Consider the following 17,230-nt stretch of genomic DNA (forward strand, 5'->3'; position numbering starts at 1 on the left):
CTCTGATATTATGGTGGTCATTGGAGGGGACAAGAAATGGGCAAGAGGGAGTCAGGCTGTAGTGCAGCGGTTTAAGCGCAGGTGGTACAAAGCACGAGGACCGGCGTTAAGGATCCCGGTTTGAGCCCTGGCTCCCCACCTGCAGGGGAGTAGCTTCACAAGTGGTGAAGCAGGTCTGCAAGTGTCTGTCTTTCTCTCCCCCTCTCTGTCATCCCCCTCCTCTCTCCATTTCTCTCTGTCCTATCCAACAACGATGACAATAATAACTACAACAATAAAACAACAAAGGCAACAAAAGGGAATAAATAAATAAATATTAAAAAAAAAGAAATGGGGCAGAGATATTTCCCATTCAAACCCTTGAATACATACAGCCCATCTTTTCTGACTTTCAGAATTTCTCTTGAGAAATAAACTGATAGTTTTATAAAAGTTCTTTTATAAATGACTGACTCATCTTTTATCTAGCTGCCTTCTTAATATTCTCCTCTTCATTAAATAATATTTATTAGTGCTTGATTTTTTTTTTTGTTGTTGTTGTTTTGTGCTACCAAGGTTATTGCTGAGACTTTTTGCCTGCATGATGATGACTCCACTGCTCCCCAAGGCCATTTTTTTTCCTTTTTTTTTTCTTACAGAGGTGAGAAAAATAGGCAGTCACTGTAAAATGGATTAAGAATTTAAAAAGAATTGAAACTGAGAAACTCATAGAAAGGAAAAAAAAAAAGATAAGGGGTTTGTGTTTGTTCTTCGTTGTGACTGGGACTTCACTGTGCCAGGCCAACTTTTTCAGATAGACAGAGACAGAAAGAGACCACAGCACAGAGGTTTCCTTCAGTGTGAGGGGGCTGAGTTCACATCTGGCTGTGTGCATGACAAAGCAAGCATACTAGCCAAGTGAGCTATCTTGTTCTATCTTGTCAGTTACACTTAATTTTTTTTTTTTTTTAGTAATAGTCATTCCACAGCCTTTAGGGTGATAGATTTTGATTTTCATAGCCACTGTGCCACTTCCCAGGTCACTGGTTTGTATATATTTCTTACCATTCCTTTGTTTGCCTTTGCTATTCTATTAATGGTCCTGCTTGCTGGGTAGAAACTTTTTAGACTTTTTTAAAAATAAGATTTATTTATTCCTTTTTGTTGCCCTTGTTGTTTTGGTAGAAACTTTTAAATTTGATACAGTTCCACTTTCTATTTTTGTTTCTGTTGTTTTTGTGTTTTTGGTATCCATGTAATCATAAGTCAAGATAAATGTAAAAAATCCTTATCCCTGTGGTCCAGGAGTTGGTGCAGTGGATAAAGCATTGGATCCTCAACCATGAGGTCCCGAGTTCGGTCCCTGGCAGCACATGTACCAGAGTGATGGCTGGTTCTTTCTCACCTCCTATCTCTCTCATGAATAAGTAAATAAATAAATAAATTCTTTTAAAAAATCCTTATCCCTGGGCCAGGTGATGGCCCACCTGGTTAAGTACAAGTACTCTACAGTGCACAAGGACCTGGGCTCAGGCATGAGTGGTGAAGCAGGGCTGCAGGTGTCTCTGTCTTTTTTTTTTTTTGTAAAGGTTTTCCATGTATCTATTTTTTCTTTTTCCTTTTTTAAAAAATTTTTATTTATAAAAAGGAAACACTGACTAAACTATAGGATAAAAGGGGTACAACTCCACACAATTCCCACCACCAGAACTCTGTATTGCATCCCCTCCCCTGATAGCTTTCTTATTCTTTAACCCTCTGGGAGTATGGACCCAAGGTCATTGTGGGGTGCAGAAGGTGGAAAGTCTGTCTTCTGTAATTGCTTCCCCACTGAACATGGGTGTTGACAGGTCGATCCATACTCCTAACCTGTCTCTCTCTTTCCCTAGTGGGGAAGGGCTCTGGGGAAGCAGAGCTTCAGGACACACTGGTGGGGTTGTCTGTCCAGGGAAGTCTGGTCGGCATCATGCTAGCACCTGGAATCTGGTGGTTGAAAAGAGAGTTAACATACAAAGCCAAACAAATTGTTAACCAATCATGGACCTAAAGGCTGGAATAGTGCAGATGAAGAGTTGGGGGACCCTCCATCTTGTAGATAGTTAGTAGGCATATTTTAGTTATATTCCAAAGGACCTGTGGCTAGTTTTTTTTTTTTTTTCTTTTTTCCCCTGAGCCTGAAATCTGATATGCATGTTATTGTTTGGGGAGATGATGTCATCGCTGGAAAAAGGACCAGAAAACTGGATCAGGGAAGAGAGTAGCTCCCTAATATGGGAAAGGGATATAAAAATAGTTGATTGCAAACCCCATCGATTTGATGTGATCTAGGGCCCATATTTAGCTTAGGAGCCTATGTGACCTCTGCATCCCTGTAGATCTGAGCTCACATTCTATGGTCATGAGTAGAGACATTCCAAGCTGCCCCAGTATCGGCCTATCTTCCTCAGGTGTAGCATAGAGTATGTTGTATCCTTCGGAGGATGGAACATTCTCTACTGTTGTTGATCCAAGTTGAAGGCAAGGTCCTATGGGGGCCCACAAAGGGGTCTATTGTGTTGTTCCTGATAGAAATGACGGGTAACAACGGAGAGAGGGATTTATTCGAGTTCTAGGCCCATCATGTCTGTTTGGGAATATCAGGACTCTCTGATTAGGGCCCCAGCTGATGGGGTGGCCTGATAGTGACTAATGAGTCATCATTAAAGTATGCCAGTCTCTTGCCCTTATTCAGCTTTTGCAGTCCTTGCTTTGATAAGGTTAGCTTTGGAGTGAGTGAGAGAACTGTAATAGGAAGTAGGTGAGAAGGGTATCTAAGTCTAAGTAGACACTATTTCATTATGGACTTTATACTGACTCACTGCAGACTATTGTGCATTTTTGCTTTCAGGTATATATTTTGCCCTAATTTATGGATACATGTGAACATATGCTCTATCTCACGGGACTTGGTCTATATCTAGGTTTTGGGACTTTGTTAGGAAGTGAACCTCCTGGAATAGAATTAGAGAATACTATGAAAGGAAAGGTCTCACCCGAGTAATGAGGGTGAAGGGTTGACATTCCATGCCTGAGGTCTCTGGACACAGTCTAAAGTGAAGCATGCTGAGGTGGTACTCCTTGTGTTGATTAGGTTGGGGTCGGTGGATGCAATATCATTTGGTATGAATTGAGAGAAGCATGCAGGGAAGTGAGCCCCACCCTAGAGGCTATAGGACTGGGGAAATACGGGCTCTATAGATGAAGCAGGAGGTTCCTGCTCTCTTAGGGTTTAAGAAGACAATAGGGGGCCAGGTGGTGATGCACGTGGTTGAGCGCACATAATACAATGTGCAAGGACCCAGGTTCGAGCCCCCAGTCCCCACCTGCAGGAGGAAAGCTTCGTGAGTGGTGAAACAGTGCTGCAAGTGTCTCTCTGTCTCTCTCCCACTCTATCACCCCCTTCCCTCTTGATTTCTGACTGTACCCAATAAAGATTTTTTAAAAAATTTTAAAACATTAAAAAAGAAGACAATAGATAGTTATTGCTATAATCACATTATTTGGCAATTGGGTTAACTTTGAAATATCCCTTTGATAGGATTTGCTGTATCATACACAACATCACCATAATTTATGTCCTTTTACATTATTTGTATATAGCTGTGCCACCGGTTGCTTCTGTTCTGCCTGATCTAAGCATTTTTTAAAAAATATTTATTTATTTATTTATTTTCCCTTTTGTTGCCCTTGTTTTTTATTGTTGTTGTAGTTATTATTCCTGTTGTTATTGATGTCGTCATTGTTAGATAGGACAGAGAGAAATGGAGAGAGGAGGGGAAGACAGAGAAGGGGAGAGAAAGACACCTGCAGACCTACTTCACAGCCTGTGAAGCAACTCCCCTGCAGGTGGGGAGCTGGAGACTCGAACCGGGATCCTTCCGCGGGTTCTTGCGCTTTGCGCCACATGCGCTTAACCCTCTGTGCTACCACCTGACTCCCCTGGTCTAAGCTTTTAAGAGAGTCAACATATCAAAGACGCAGCCTATGTATTAAAAAAGATTCAGTCTGTGCTTTAAAAAGTTTGAGACATTCAATCACTTTTCCCCTCTCATATTAATTAAAGTGATTTATATGCCTACAAATTAACAGGCATGTACATAAACACCATTCCCACCACCAAAAGACTGTGTCCCATTCCATTCCACCACCCTAGGAAGCCAAACATCCACCCTCACCCTCAACCCAGGGTTTTTACTTTGGTGCCCTAATCCAAGGTGTGTGTCTCTGTCTATCTTCCTCTCTTTATCCTCTTCTCCTCTAAATTTCTGTCTCTATCTAAAAAATAAATATATAAATATCCTTGTCCCTATGCTTTTTTTTCCCTATGAGTTCTCTCAGTTTCAATTTTTTAAAAGTCCTTAACCCATTCTGAGTTGACGTTTGAGTAGGAAAAGGATCCACTTTCATTCTCTTTCACATAAACACTTATCATTGTATGTTCCAACAGCATTTATTGGTACTGGGATTTCATTCCACAAATATTTACTGAGCATCTTAGGATCTGGCATTATGGCAGACTTTGGGAATCAAACCCGAGAATAAAAAAACTGTGGCAAACACAAACTTTGGAACCAAACTGCTGACTTTTAATCCTGGTACTATCGTTTCTAATTGCATGACCTTGGGCAAGTTACTAACTTCATCATGTACCAGTGTCTTCATCTATATAAAACAGATGGCAATTGCAGTTTTTTTTTCCTAGGGGATTAAATGAGTCAATAGTTGTAAAGGGATTAAAAGGGTGTTTGATGACTGGTAAGTACTCTTAAATGCTAGCTCTTAAGTTATAAGACTTTGCTTCTCAAGGAACCAATAGGTTAAAGGTGTCGTCCGTCTTATGTGGCAGACACAGTCTTCTGGGTCTTCAGGCACCTATGTGTCTTGTACTTCACTTTCCCAGAACCACAATATGAATCGCGTGCAAGTTCCCGTTTTGCAGACCCACTGTGAGACCCTGGGTAAGCAATGCCTTCCCTTTCTTTCCTTCCTCTTTCCATTTTAACCAGTGCACTGGACAGCTCTGACTTACTGAGAATTGAACTTGGGACCTCGAGGCCTCAGGCATGACAGTCTTTTTTGTATAATTATGATATCTCCCCATTCTATGGATAAGAAATTTCTACTCTCGAGGTCCCCATTGCATTTGTAAAGGGAGGGATTTGACTAAAACTTATTTCCAATATCCCAGCAAACTTATTCTGGGTAACCGACATTGAACTGAGCTCAATTCAGGCAAGTCACTTCACCTTTCTGCCCTTCCTTCCTAGCAAGCAAAATCACGTCTACAAGGTAATGCCAGCCCTTGGCGTCAATCAAGGGCCTGAACAAGCCAACCTCCACACTAGCCAACGCCGCCTTTCCGGGCTGGAGCCATTGCCCTGTAGCCGCAGCAGCGAGACCCACTTCCGGTTCCGCACGGAAGCGGAGGCCAGGCTGACGCTAATGGCGGCACCCACAGAGCAAGTCGTCGGGTGCGTGGAAGAGGCGGCAGCGGAAGAAAAACCGCGAATTCTGGAGCCTGGGGCCGCCCCATTCGGAAATTTCCCCCATTATTCCCGTTTCCACTCTCCAGAGGAACGACTCCGTCTCTTGCCCCCGGAGCTGCTTCGCCAGCTCTTCCCTCGCAGTTCCGAGACAAGGCCGATCCTGGGGCTCGACGTGGGGTGTAACTCCGGGGTGAGTGAGAGGGGAGGGACCCGAGGTCGGGGAGCCGCGCGGTTGGCTGCCCCGGAGTTCATTCGGTGATGCTGACCCCTTCACGGGGTTTCCGAAATGCGGTGACTGAACCCCTGTCGCTGCGGCTGCCATCCCCGCGGGTTAGGGAGCCCCGCGCCCTGCCTCCGCGTCCTCCGCGTCACTGCCGAGCCCGGGTGGGTGGGGACACCGCATCCCAGCTCGGGCGCTTGCTTGCCTCCAGTTCTGCAGGAGAAGGGGCTTCTGGAGATACCCGCTTGAAAGTGTGGGGTTAGGGTTAGTTGTCAAGGAGAGAAGGGCTGGAGAGGGGTTGTAGAATCTGCCTGGAATTAATATTCATTCGTGTGCCCTACCATGCAAGTCGGTCCCTGAAACCAAGCGGATACTTACTGAAAGAGCAATGAGTTGACTGAATATATAGTAGAGGGGATTGAGAAGGAAAATACAGCATCTTTAGGTGTACAGTGTGTTAAACTACATTAAAAAAAAAAAAAAGGCAACACGAAATGTCTAACTACCTATTTATAGCTCCTAGGGGATCTGAGAGGAGCAGATACTCTAGCCCTTTGACTTTCAGTGTTTGAAAAACTAGCCTTCATTCTGCTCCAGATCGGGAGCTGGATTGGATGAAGAAAGTTGTGTTGCTGGTGCTAGACAGAAGAGTCTTGTTGAAGGACTGAAAGCTACAGGGACACACTGATAAAGGAGAGGGATCCTTTAGATACAGAATTAAAGCTGGAATGAACAGCTTGGGTGGATGTCTGGCTGTCTCCTGCAGACATTTCTCTGCTGTGACTAGGAAACCAGAGAGGGGAAGAAAGTCTGGGTTTAGGGGCTGGGGAGATAGCATAGTGATTATGCAAAAAAGACTTTCATGTTTGAAGCCAAAAACGTCCCAGGTTCAATTCCCAGCACCATCGTGAGTGGGAGTTTATCTGTGCTTTGGTTTAAAAATAAAGTCTGGGGAGTCGGGCGGTAGAGCAGGGGGTTAAGCACATGTGGTGCAAAGCGCAAGGACCTGCCTAAGGATCCAGCCGGGTTTGAGCCCCGGGTTCCCCACCTGCAGGAGAGTCCCTTCACAGGCGGTGAAGCAAGTCTTCAGGTGTCTTTCTCTTCCTCTCTGTCTTCCCCTCCTCTCTCCATTTCTCTCTGTCCTATCTAACAACGACGATATCAATAACAATAACTACAACAACAACAAAAAACAAGGGCAACAAAAGGGAAAATAAATAAATATTTAAAAAATTAATAATAAAAATAAAGTCTGGGTTTATGCTTAAGGCTTGGGATTTCATGAAAGGCATTTTAAAATCTGGAAAGCCAGATTTTAAAATTGAGAGTAGTATACATACTCATGAGAGTTAAGGACATTAATTGCTGCTAACTAGGACATTGGTTCTCAAACCTGAATGTTCATTCGGAGGGCTGTTTATTTTTTATTGCACAATCAAAATACAAGGGCATCTAGGAGAAGATAAGTCTCCAGACCCTGCCATCCATTTCTCCTATACAGTAATAACCACTATTTCTAATTTGTATACATATAAGTGTACACAAGCATGTTTGAGTCTATAACTATCTCACCTTTTTGTTTTACAAATCATAGCACACTGTTTTACATTATGCTATTTATTTAGTAACTTAGAAATCATTCATGTCACTACATTCCTTTTTAGCTGCTACATAATTTATTGAACAAATGTCCCGTGATTCTCGGGGTCTATTGTTTAAATATTTTAAACTGGGAGTCAGGTGGTAGCACCCCTGGTTAAGCACGCAAGGATCTGCGTAAGGATCCAGCCGGGTTCGAGCCCCCCCCCCCGGCTCCCCACTTGCAGGGGAGTCACGTCACAGGCAGTGAAGCAGGTCTGCAGGTGTCTGTCTTTCTCTCCCCCTCTCTGTCTTCCCCTCCTCTCTCATTTCTCTCTGTCCTATTCAACAACAACGACATCAATAATAGCTACAACAGTAAAAAAAAAAAGGGCAACAAAAGGGAATAAATAAATATTAAAATAAATAAATAAATATTTTAAACTTCTAGTCCTCATTCTAAACCTCCAAAAGTCAAGTCTTAGAGGATTGAACACTTCAGTTTGTACTTTCATTCTCTTTTTAAAAATACATAGTTATGGGTTGAGGGGGAAAGGAGAAATAGAATCAGAGCATCACGCTGGCATCACATGTGATGCCAGGGATTGAACTTGGAACTTCATGCATGGAATCCAATGCTTTGTCCAATGTGCTACCTCCCAGGCCACTATTTAGATTTGCTTATTTTTATATGTGAACGAGCACTATGTGGTACTGGAGATCCAAATTGGGGGGGGTGGCCTCACACATGCAAATCTGGTGCTCTCCTGTTGAGCCGCCTCGCCAGCCACTCTATATTTTTGTTTTCAAGCTTTCAGCATATATAAGTTGTCAGATGTGAGGTTGGAGAGGGTGACAAGATATAGTGGAGGGAGGACTATGGCAAGATAACTGGTCAGGTATAAGGCCCATCAAATCAGGTAGAAGATAACAAGGAAGTAAGAAAGAGGCTGAGAGAGAGTTTACCTGGTAGTGTGTGCCTGACCATTCCCAAAGTCTGAATCTTACCATGCATGTGACACTGGACAAGTATTGTAAGTTACTGACCTCTAAGCCTTTATTTTTGTTGTCATCAGGGTTTCACCACTCTGAGTAAACGTTTTTAAGTAAAAAGAGGGGAGATACCACAGCACCAAAGCTTCCTTCAGTGTGGTAGAGACCAGACTTGAACCTGAGTTGTGTGCATGGTAAACCATAGTGTTTTTAAATACTGGTTTTTTGTTTTGTTTTGTGAACTATGCCACACTCAGAATAGTGCATAAAACATACTATTTTTATGAATTATTATAAAAGTCACCTTATTTTTAAATTTTTTAATTATTATTATTTTTTTAACCAGAGCACTGCTCAGCTCTGGCTTATGGTAGTGCAGGTATTGAACCTGGGACTTTGGAGCCTCAGGCTTGAGAGTGTCTTTGTGTAACCATTATGCTATCTTCCTCCACCCTAAAAGTCATCTTTATGACTATTGTCCAGGTTACTAATAAAACATTGTCAGCACTTCAAAAATCCCTCCCATAACCTTCCCCTATTCCTAAGCCCCTCTCTTTGCCCAAGACTTTTATTACTGTTTTCTTGATTTTTCTGGTAGCTTACTATTTTTGTATCCAAAGTAATGTTAGTTTAGTTTTACCTTTTTTGAACTTCATAGAAATGTAAACTCATACGGTATGTTCTTTATCTTTTTTCACGCATTATTACATGTGAGAGTCATCTATGTTGCTATACTAAAGTGGATTCCTTCATTTCTAACTGCTGTCTAGCCATCTTAGTGACTATACCACACATATTTTAATCCATATGAACAATTACTGAAAATTACTGATTTCCACCTACACTCCATCTGCTTGCACAATGGGCATATTTCACTCACAGAGCAAATGAGATCATGAATAGGTAAACTCCTTAGCAAAACTAATTAGAACAACAAATTTGAGTTAGAATGACTGTTGAAGTCAGAGTTAGAGAAAGGAGTTGGGGACCTGTTTAAGAATCAAAAAGATGCTTAGATGGTAGAAATCATGGTCAGCTGGGGCTTTTGGAAATGTGGATACAGAAGCAGAATCCATCTCAGAAGAGGGTGGTGAAGCCTTAGCCGGAAAGTAAAGCTGAAGTTGTAAAAGAAGGATGAGATTTTGGAATTTAGGCTTTGTCAATCATAGATCTAAGAAGTAGATTTTATTTTAATGCATTTTCATATATATGTATATAATTAATGTATTATTGGATAAAGACAGAGAAATTGAGAGAGTAGGGGGAGATAGGGAAAGACACCTGCAGCACTGCTTTGCCACACGTGAAGCTTCTCCCCTTGCAAGAGGGGACCCAGGCTTGAACCTGGGTCCTTGTGCACTGTAATGTGTGCGTTGTAACACCACCTGGCCCCATTAAGAAGTAGATTTTATAAGATGGTGCTTGGAAAGGACCGCTTCTGTTTTTTTTTTTTAATTTATTGGGGGATTAATGTTTTACATTTGACAGTAAGTACAACAGTTTGTACATGCATAACATTTTTCGGTTTTCCACATAACAATATAACCCCCGCTAGGTCCTCTTCTGGAAAGGACCACTTCTTAGGCACTAGAATTCTTCCTTCTATGTGGAATTGGATATACACCCAAAAGGAAAAAAAAAAACAATGAGCTGATCATATATTATTTAAACTGGAAAATAGCATTCTAGAATTCACTGCTGCATCATTGGGCTGTAACAACCCTACTATTTGATGCATTACTGCCCAAGACCTCTGGAGGGCACTAGAGTTTTCCAGGCACCCTCCTTTCTTAGAGGTTAAAAACCTCACATTCTGTAAACTTAGGAGTAAATGGCATTGGAGTAAAGGGCAGGAAGATTAGACATATAAATTTCACTTGCACTCACTAGCTAAGAGCTACAATGACATGGCTCTTTTGGGTTCCTCTAGGATCTGAGTGTGGCCTTATACAAACACTTCCTTTCCCAACGTGACGGGGAGACCTGCTCAGATGCCACAGGAGAACTTTGTTTCCTCTGCTGTGACATCGACCCAGTCCTGGTGGAGCGAGCTAAGAAAGAATGCCCTTTTCCTGATGCCTTGACCTTTATCACCTTGGACTTCATGAATCAAAAGAGTCAGAAGGTTCTCTTAAACTCTTTCTTAAATCAGTTTGGACGATCAGTTTTTGACATTGGCTTCTGCATGTCAGTAACCATGTGGATTCATCTGAACCATGGGGATCATGGCCTGTGGGAATTCCTGGCCCACCTTTCATCTCTCTGCCACTACCTCCTTGTGGAGCCACAGCCCTGGAAGTGTTATCGGGCTGCTGCAAGGCGTGTCCGGAAACTGGGCCTCAATGATTTTGACCACTTCCATTCCCTTGCCATCCGAGGTGACATGGCAAGTCAGATTGTACGGATTTTGACCCAGGACCATGGAATGGAGCTAGTATGCTGCTTTGGCAACACCAACTGGGACCGAAGTCTTCTGCTTTTCAGGACAAAACAAACCACAGAGACTCAGCCAATCCCTGAATCACTGATAGAAGAATGGAAAAGAAAGGAAGAAGTTACGAATCTAGAGACAGTGAGATGGGAGAGCATAGATACCAATAAAGAAGTAGTGAAAAGGTTTCATGCTGAGAGTTAAGTTCACTATCTTGACTTTATAGTTAGGCAGTCTTAAAACCTGGCAGAGGCTTTTGGCAAAATGTTCAAAAGACATATATTTGAAATAATCACTATCCATTCTTTTTTATTTGGGATAATTTCCTGAAAAGACTGCATCTCTAGGACAATGAGCTGGACTATTTGGATTGAGAAAGTGGTCCTGACTGCAATATGGTAGGCCATGCAGTGGATAAAGCATTGGACTCTCAAAGATGAGGTCTTGAGTTCTACCCTTGGCATTGCAAATACCAGAGTGATGCTTTAGTTCTTTCTCTCCGATCTCTCTCATTAAATAAATAAAATCTTTAAGAAAAAGAGAGAGATTGATTGATCCTGGCTCTGGGGTATGAAAGGCACTGCCTTTGATGTATATTTATAGACTTACAGGGACCAGGATGTAGCTCAGTGGTAGGGTATATACTGCACATCTGTGAAGCCCTGAGTTTGACCCAAACCAAACCTAAAGAAAACAAAGACTAGACCAGGCTAGCCTTATAATGTTTTGCTTCCTTGATCTGGATTCATCCTCTGGATTTTGAGTAAAATCCCACAAAATGTTCTAAAAATGAAGTCCCTGGCCTAGCTATAGAAGAGGGTTAGTGGTTAAAACATTCAGAACAAGTCCAGTCTTCTCTTTGCCTGGGGTTGGCACAGTAGTTACAGATAATAAGATGCTTTGGCATTTAAAAGATTAAACTGTGAACCCAAAATCCACCTAATACAAGTGAAATGAATAAAGTAGACTTGTACTCTAGCAGGATCTTCACAGCCTCATTGGCTGATCCTACCCATGTGGTGGATTCTCCCTCACTGTGTTCTGTCTCACCCTTAAACTCAAGCATTCCTTCCCTCACTTCTTTACCAAACCTGAGCAAAATCCTTGAATGTTCTGGCCCCACTGCCCCTGTTCCCTTACTTTGTACCATCAGTGACCACCTGGAGGCCTCAAAAGTCTTCCTACACCATTCAACACTGTGGGCCTCTTCTTCTTGAATTTTGTTGCATTGCTTTCTTCACCATAATTATCTTCCTTTATTCTCTTCCTATGGCTTAGCTTTTTTCTACCCCTTAAGTAACTTGTTAAGGTTTTGACTTTCACAACTATTAACTGGGGAGTCCTGGATTCATCTGGGGAAACAGTGAGTTAAGTCAGAAATGGAATAGGAATCCTTTTTATTTGATCTGATTTGGGTTTTTTGCATTGTCTTATAGTGAAACAGATATGACATAAATTTATCGTTTTAACTTCGCAAAGTGGCATTAAATACATTCACAATGAGAATTTCATTTTTAACCCAGAGGATTCTGATGGCAGCAAAATAGACTATATTATGTTTGCTGAGGGGTCTTTAATGTCTATCTTGTCCTCTTCTAAATATTCCCTGGGGAATATGATAGCACCCCCAATGTTGGTAGCCCCACCTCCATAGTTCCAAGTTAATCTCTGTTCTTGTTTTTATTTATTTATTTATTTTCCATTTTGTTACCCTTGTTGTTTTGTTGTTATTATTGATGTCGTCGTTGTTAGGTCAGAGAGAAATGGAGAGAGGAAAGGAAGACAGAGGGGGAGAGAAAGACACCTGCAGACCTGCTTCGCCTCCTGTGAAGTGACTCCCCTGCAGGTAGGGAACTGGGTGCTCAAACCAAGATACTTATGCCAGTCCTTATGCTTCACTCCACGTGCGCTTAACCCACTACCCGACTCCCTCTTTTCTTGTTTTGTAACCACATTCCCCCTAGATAGTCCTTAGACACCTCAAATTTAACATAGCACAAAAGCAAACCTACTTCCTTCATTCAAATCCTCATCCTGTCTCAATTGTTGGTATCTACCTATTGCTCAAGCAACAAACCCGAGTTGACTCTTCTCACTTATACTTTCCATACTGACATCCAGAAAACTCTACCATATGTAAGTATGACACTGGGAGAGTACATTGAAAACCTTGGCATGTGCAAGTCCCTGGGTTCAAGCTCCAGTACCACACAGAAGCATCATGGATGGTACCAATAAGAGCTCCTTGGATGATAAGACTAGTGCTGAGGTGGCTCTCCCTTCTCTCAAGAAAAAAAATGAAAATTGGGCCCAGGAAGCTTATCAGTACTATTCATGCCTGAACTCATTGTTCACTGCCACATAACAATCACTTAAGTTAAATGAAATAACATTTTTAATTCAGCTCCTCAGTCATGATAGCCACAAAAAATGTTAGTCCGGCTCCTCAAAGATAATAGCCATATTTCAAGTGTCCAGCAGCCACTGTGGCTGGCTCCTACCTAGTTGGATAGTGCAGATACAGAACAGTCCCATCTTCACAGAAACATTCTGTTGTTCTCAGCCTGTCATCAAGACTTCACATATAAGCCACATTGAGCTGCTCAGACTTGCTGTGCCTTTCATACCTCTGACACTTGGCACAAACTTTCCATCTGTTTCCCTCTTTCTCCTCTTAAGTTCCCTCTTTTGCAGCCTGGCTAAAGAGAAAATATGTCCTGAAAAAGGGGATCAGGGGGACAGGTAGTGGCACACCTGGTTGAGTGTACATGTTACAATGCGTAAGGACCCAGGTTCATGCCCCCAGTCCCCACCTGCAGGGTATGTGGTGAAGCAGTGTTACAGGTGTCTCTCTGTCTTTCTCACTCTATCACCTCCTTCCCTCTCGATTTCTGGCTGCCTCTATACAGTAAATAAAGAGAATTTTTTAGAAATTTAAAAAAGAAAAGTGGATCAGATGTTGCATTTTTGCCTTCTACCTCAGCAGCCAGAGCAGAGCAACAGCTATGGCCCTGCGCTACCCTATGACCATCACCCTCAACAAGGGCCACAAAGTCACCAAGAACATCAGCAAGCTGAGGCACAGCTGCTGCCACAGGCACTTCCCCAAACACACCAAGTTCGTGCGGCTTGGTCCAGGAGGTGTGTTGTGTGGCTTAGCCCCTATGAGCTCTGTGCCGTGAAACTGCTCAAGGTCTCCAAGCACAAGGGAACATGGCAAAAGGAAGCAGGAGGAACTGAGCAACACACTTCCCTCCTTGCTGCCCCCCACTCTGAATAAAACCTGCTTTCTGAAAAAAAAATATATATATTTATGTGTATGTGTGTGTGTTACATTTTTTCACACATCTCCCTCAACCCTACAGTACTTGGTATTTGTTACTACATGCTATTAGGGAGTTTGCTTAGAAGCCTCTACTATAGTATTTAACTCAGATTATTACTGTTTATATTCCTCTTTCCCACAATCACAGGGCTGATCTTCTCAAGCCCAACTTGTCTTTGTATCCTAAGCCTAGCCCAGTATCTGACATACGGCAGGCAACTGACAATTACTAGTTGGATGAATACATGAACAGAAGAAATGTAGCTGATTGAAGGATTGAGAAGAGGGGCCAGGAGATAGCTTACCCAGTAAAATACACACTTTCCCAGTTTCTTTCTCTGTCTTTATTTCCTTCTCAACCTCTCCCTTACCCTCTATCTAAAAATATAAAATAAATAAAACCCTTAGGAGCTGAAGAATTGTGCAGGTTCAAAGCCCTAGTGATAACCCTGGTGACAATTTTTTAAAAAGGATTAAGAAGAAAAAGGAGGCATATAATTAGGCAGAAGATTGCCCAGGAAACCAAGAGAACAGAAATGAGAAAGTTGACAGGGAGATAAGCTTGGCCTTTGACACAGAAGTTTAAAGTATGTTTTCTCAAGTATCTTTATCCATGTTGAGGTCTTGGTTAATGGTGGTTTGGGAGGAGAGAGCAGATCAAGACTAGATATAAAACCTTGGAAGTCAGGCTGGCCAAATATCTAGTTTAAATAGTGTGCCTACTCTGTTCATCATGATACTCAGGTTCAAGTCCTGCCCCCACTGCATTGGAGGAATGTGCTGTGGTATCTCCTTTGTCTCTTTCTGTCTAAAAAAGGTCACCCTTAAGTAGTGAAGCTCAGCTAACAACAACAAAAACTGGAAGTCATTCATATAAAATTACTGAGATTTTACCGGTAATAAACATAGGTGTGAGAAGAGAGGGGTCAAGTCCTATTAGGCAAGGGGAAAGGAGGAACCAAAAGAGGCCTGGCTGGGAACAGGAAAATAAGAGAAGAAAATTATGTTGCACTTGCTTCAGCAGCACATGTACTAAAAATTAGGATGATCCAGAGAAGATCAGCATGACCCCTACATAAGAATGACAAGCATACTCATGAAATGTTCCAATATTTTGTATGAATGAAGGCTTGTGATTTTTAAAAATTTTTATTATCTTTATTTATTGGATAGAGATTGACTGGCTTGTGATTTTTTAAAATTTTTATTATCTTTATTTATTGGATAGAGACAGCCAGAAATCGAGAAGGAAAGGGGTGGTGGAGAAGGGAGAGAGACAGATGTCTGCAGCACTGCTTCACCACTCACAAAGCTTTCCCTCTGCAGATGGGGGCTGGGGGCTTGAACCCAAGTCCTTGCGCATTATGATGGCCCCTGGCTTGTGATTTTACCACTTATTTATGCCCCTACTCACTTTTTTGCGTCACTAACAATTACCCTTCTTTTAGTACTATGAGGAAGATATTAAATCTACATAGAAGTTGACTTAAAATTTATTAAATAATATAGTATTCTCTCCATTGGAAACTGCAGTAGTTCTTCCAAGGTCACAGATACGGCTTGACTATTATTTCTTTTTTTTTTTTTAATTTTTAATTATTTATTTATTCCCTTTTGTTGTCCTTTTTCATTGTTGCAGTTATTGATGTCATCGTTGTTGGATAGGACAGAAACAAATGGAGAGAGGAGGTGAAGACAGAATTTCTATAACTATCCATATTTTTATATATTTGCCCCTTTTTTCTATGGTCCTGCCTTTTTTTTTTTAATTTAAGTTTTTTTTAAAAATATTTTATTTATTTATTTATTTATTCCCTTTTTTTGCCCTTGTTGTTTTATTGTTGTAGTTATTATTGTTGTTGTCGTTGTTGGATAGGACAGAGAGAAATGGAGAGAGGAGGGGAAGACAGAGAGGAGGAGAGAAAGATAGACACCTGCAGACCTGCTTCACCGCCTGTGAAGCGACTCCCCTGCAGGTGGGGAGCCGGGGTCCTGCCTTCTCTTTCTAAGTCAAACCTACTACTTCTGAGTGTCCTCCCCCCCCACACACCCCCTCCCCGCCTTTTTTTTTTCCTTCTATTCTTTCTCCAGGTCCTGATAGAATGGGAGTTCAGAGCACTCTGGTCATCTTCCCCTAACATTTAGCCCTCTGGGAGTATGGACCAAAATCCTTTATGGGTGTAGAAGGTGGAAGGTCTGGCTTCTGTAATTGCTTTTCTGCTGGACATGGGTGTTGGCAGTTTGATCCATACCCCCAACTTGTTTCAGTCTTTCCCTAGTGTCTGTCTGTCTCTTCTGTTAATTTTGTCTCTATCCAAAATAAATGATAAAATTTAAAAATTAAAAAAAAATCAAGATTGAGAAGAGAGAAAGAGAGCATAAACACGGGGCTCCAAAGTTACTATGTTCTATTAAATTTTGTGTTCAGACTCAAGTTATCTGGCCACTTTTAGAGATTCCTGATGTTCTTACAATTCCTGTCAAAGAAATCATCTAACTCTAGGCTAGATGTAATACCAGCTAAACAGGCTTGACCCTAATGGGTGTTTTGGAGAAGTAGTTGGCAGCCACAGAAATACTGTTAGTCTCTCTTAGTCCTTACTACCCTCTCTTTGTTTCCTTGACTTTGCAGCAACCCTAGTCTTCTCTAGAATTCCTGAAATTCTGTCCCTAGATTTGACCCCTTGGCATGTGCAATTCTGGCTCTCCAGACCACTGATTTTTGTTGTTGTTTTGTTTTTCCATTTAGATAGAGAGCTGACCCCAGAGCTTTCTCTGGTACTGTAGCACCTCCCATGTGGTGAGGCTCAAGCCTGAGTAACATGCATGGCAAGGCAGACGCTCTACCCAGTGAGATATATCTCCATCCCTTAAGTGGTTTTAATAAAATTAAGCAGTCTGACTAGAAATATCTTTATACATAATTCTCATCCTTCATTTCCCTACCTGTCTAGTTTTTCCCTCACTACATGGTCAAAATTCCTGAAAGAACTGAAGCACTTCTTGTCTCTTTTCCTTTCTTTGTACCGCTTTCTTGACCCTTCAAAATTGGGTTTTACCAAAGTCCCAATGACATGTGGCTAAAGTCTGTGTGTGTCTCAGCTCTGACTCAACATTAACCATATCAGGAACTATTTGATCTTTCTTTGTAATCTCTTAGACTCTGGTGACAAGATTCA

At 41.8% G+C, this 17,230-nt stretch overlaps 1 protein-coding gene and 1 non-coding gene across 2 annotated transcripts; both read left to right on the top strand.

Moving 5' to 3' along the window:
* The first annotated feature begins 5,436 nt into the window (after positions 1 to 5,436).
* BCDIN3D (BCDIN3 domain containing RNA methyltransferase) lies at positions 5,437 to 15,260 on the top strand. Its single transcript, XM_007528536.3, has 2 exons — positions 5,437 to 5,694; positions 10,226 to 15,260. The coding sequence occupies exons 1-2, from the start codon at positions 5,461 to 5,463 to the stop codon at positions 10,928 to 10,930; spliced, it is 939 nt and encodes a 312-aa protein (XP_007528598.1). The 5' UTR covers positions 5,437 to 5,460; the 3' UTR covers positions 10,931 to 15,260.
* Positions 15,064 to 15,167, top strand: LOC132539627 (U6 spliceosomal RNA). The gene has a single exon (XR_009550965.1). It is a non-coding gene; the product is annotated as a U6 spliceosomal RNA (small nuclear RNA).
* Positions 15,261 to 17,230: the final 1,970 nt, after the last annotated feature.

This window comes from Erinaceus europaeus, chromosome 7 (assembly GCF_950295315.1).
Source record: "Erinaceus europaeus chromosome 7, mEriEur2.1, whole genome shotgun sequence".
NCBI classification, from domain to species: Eukaryota; Metazoa; Chordata; class Mammalia; order Eulipotyphla; family Erinaceidae; genus Erinaceus; species Erinaceus europaeus.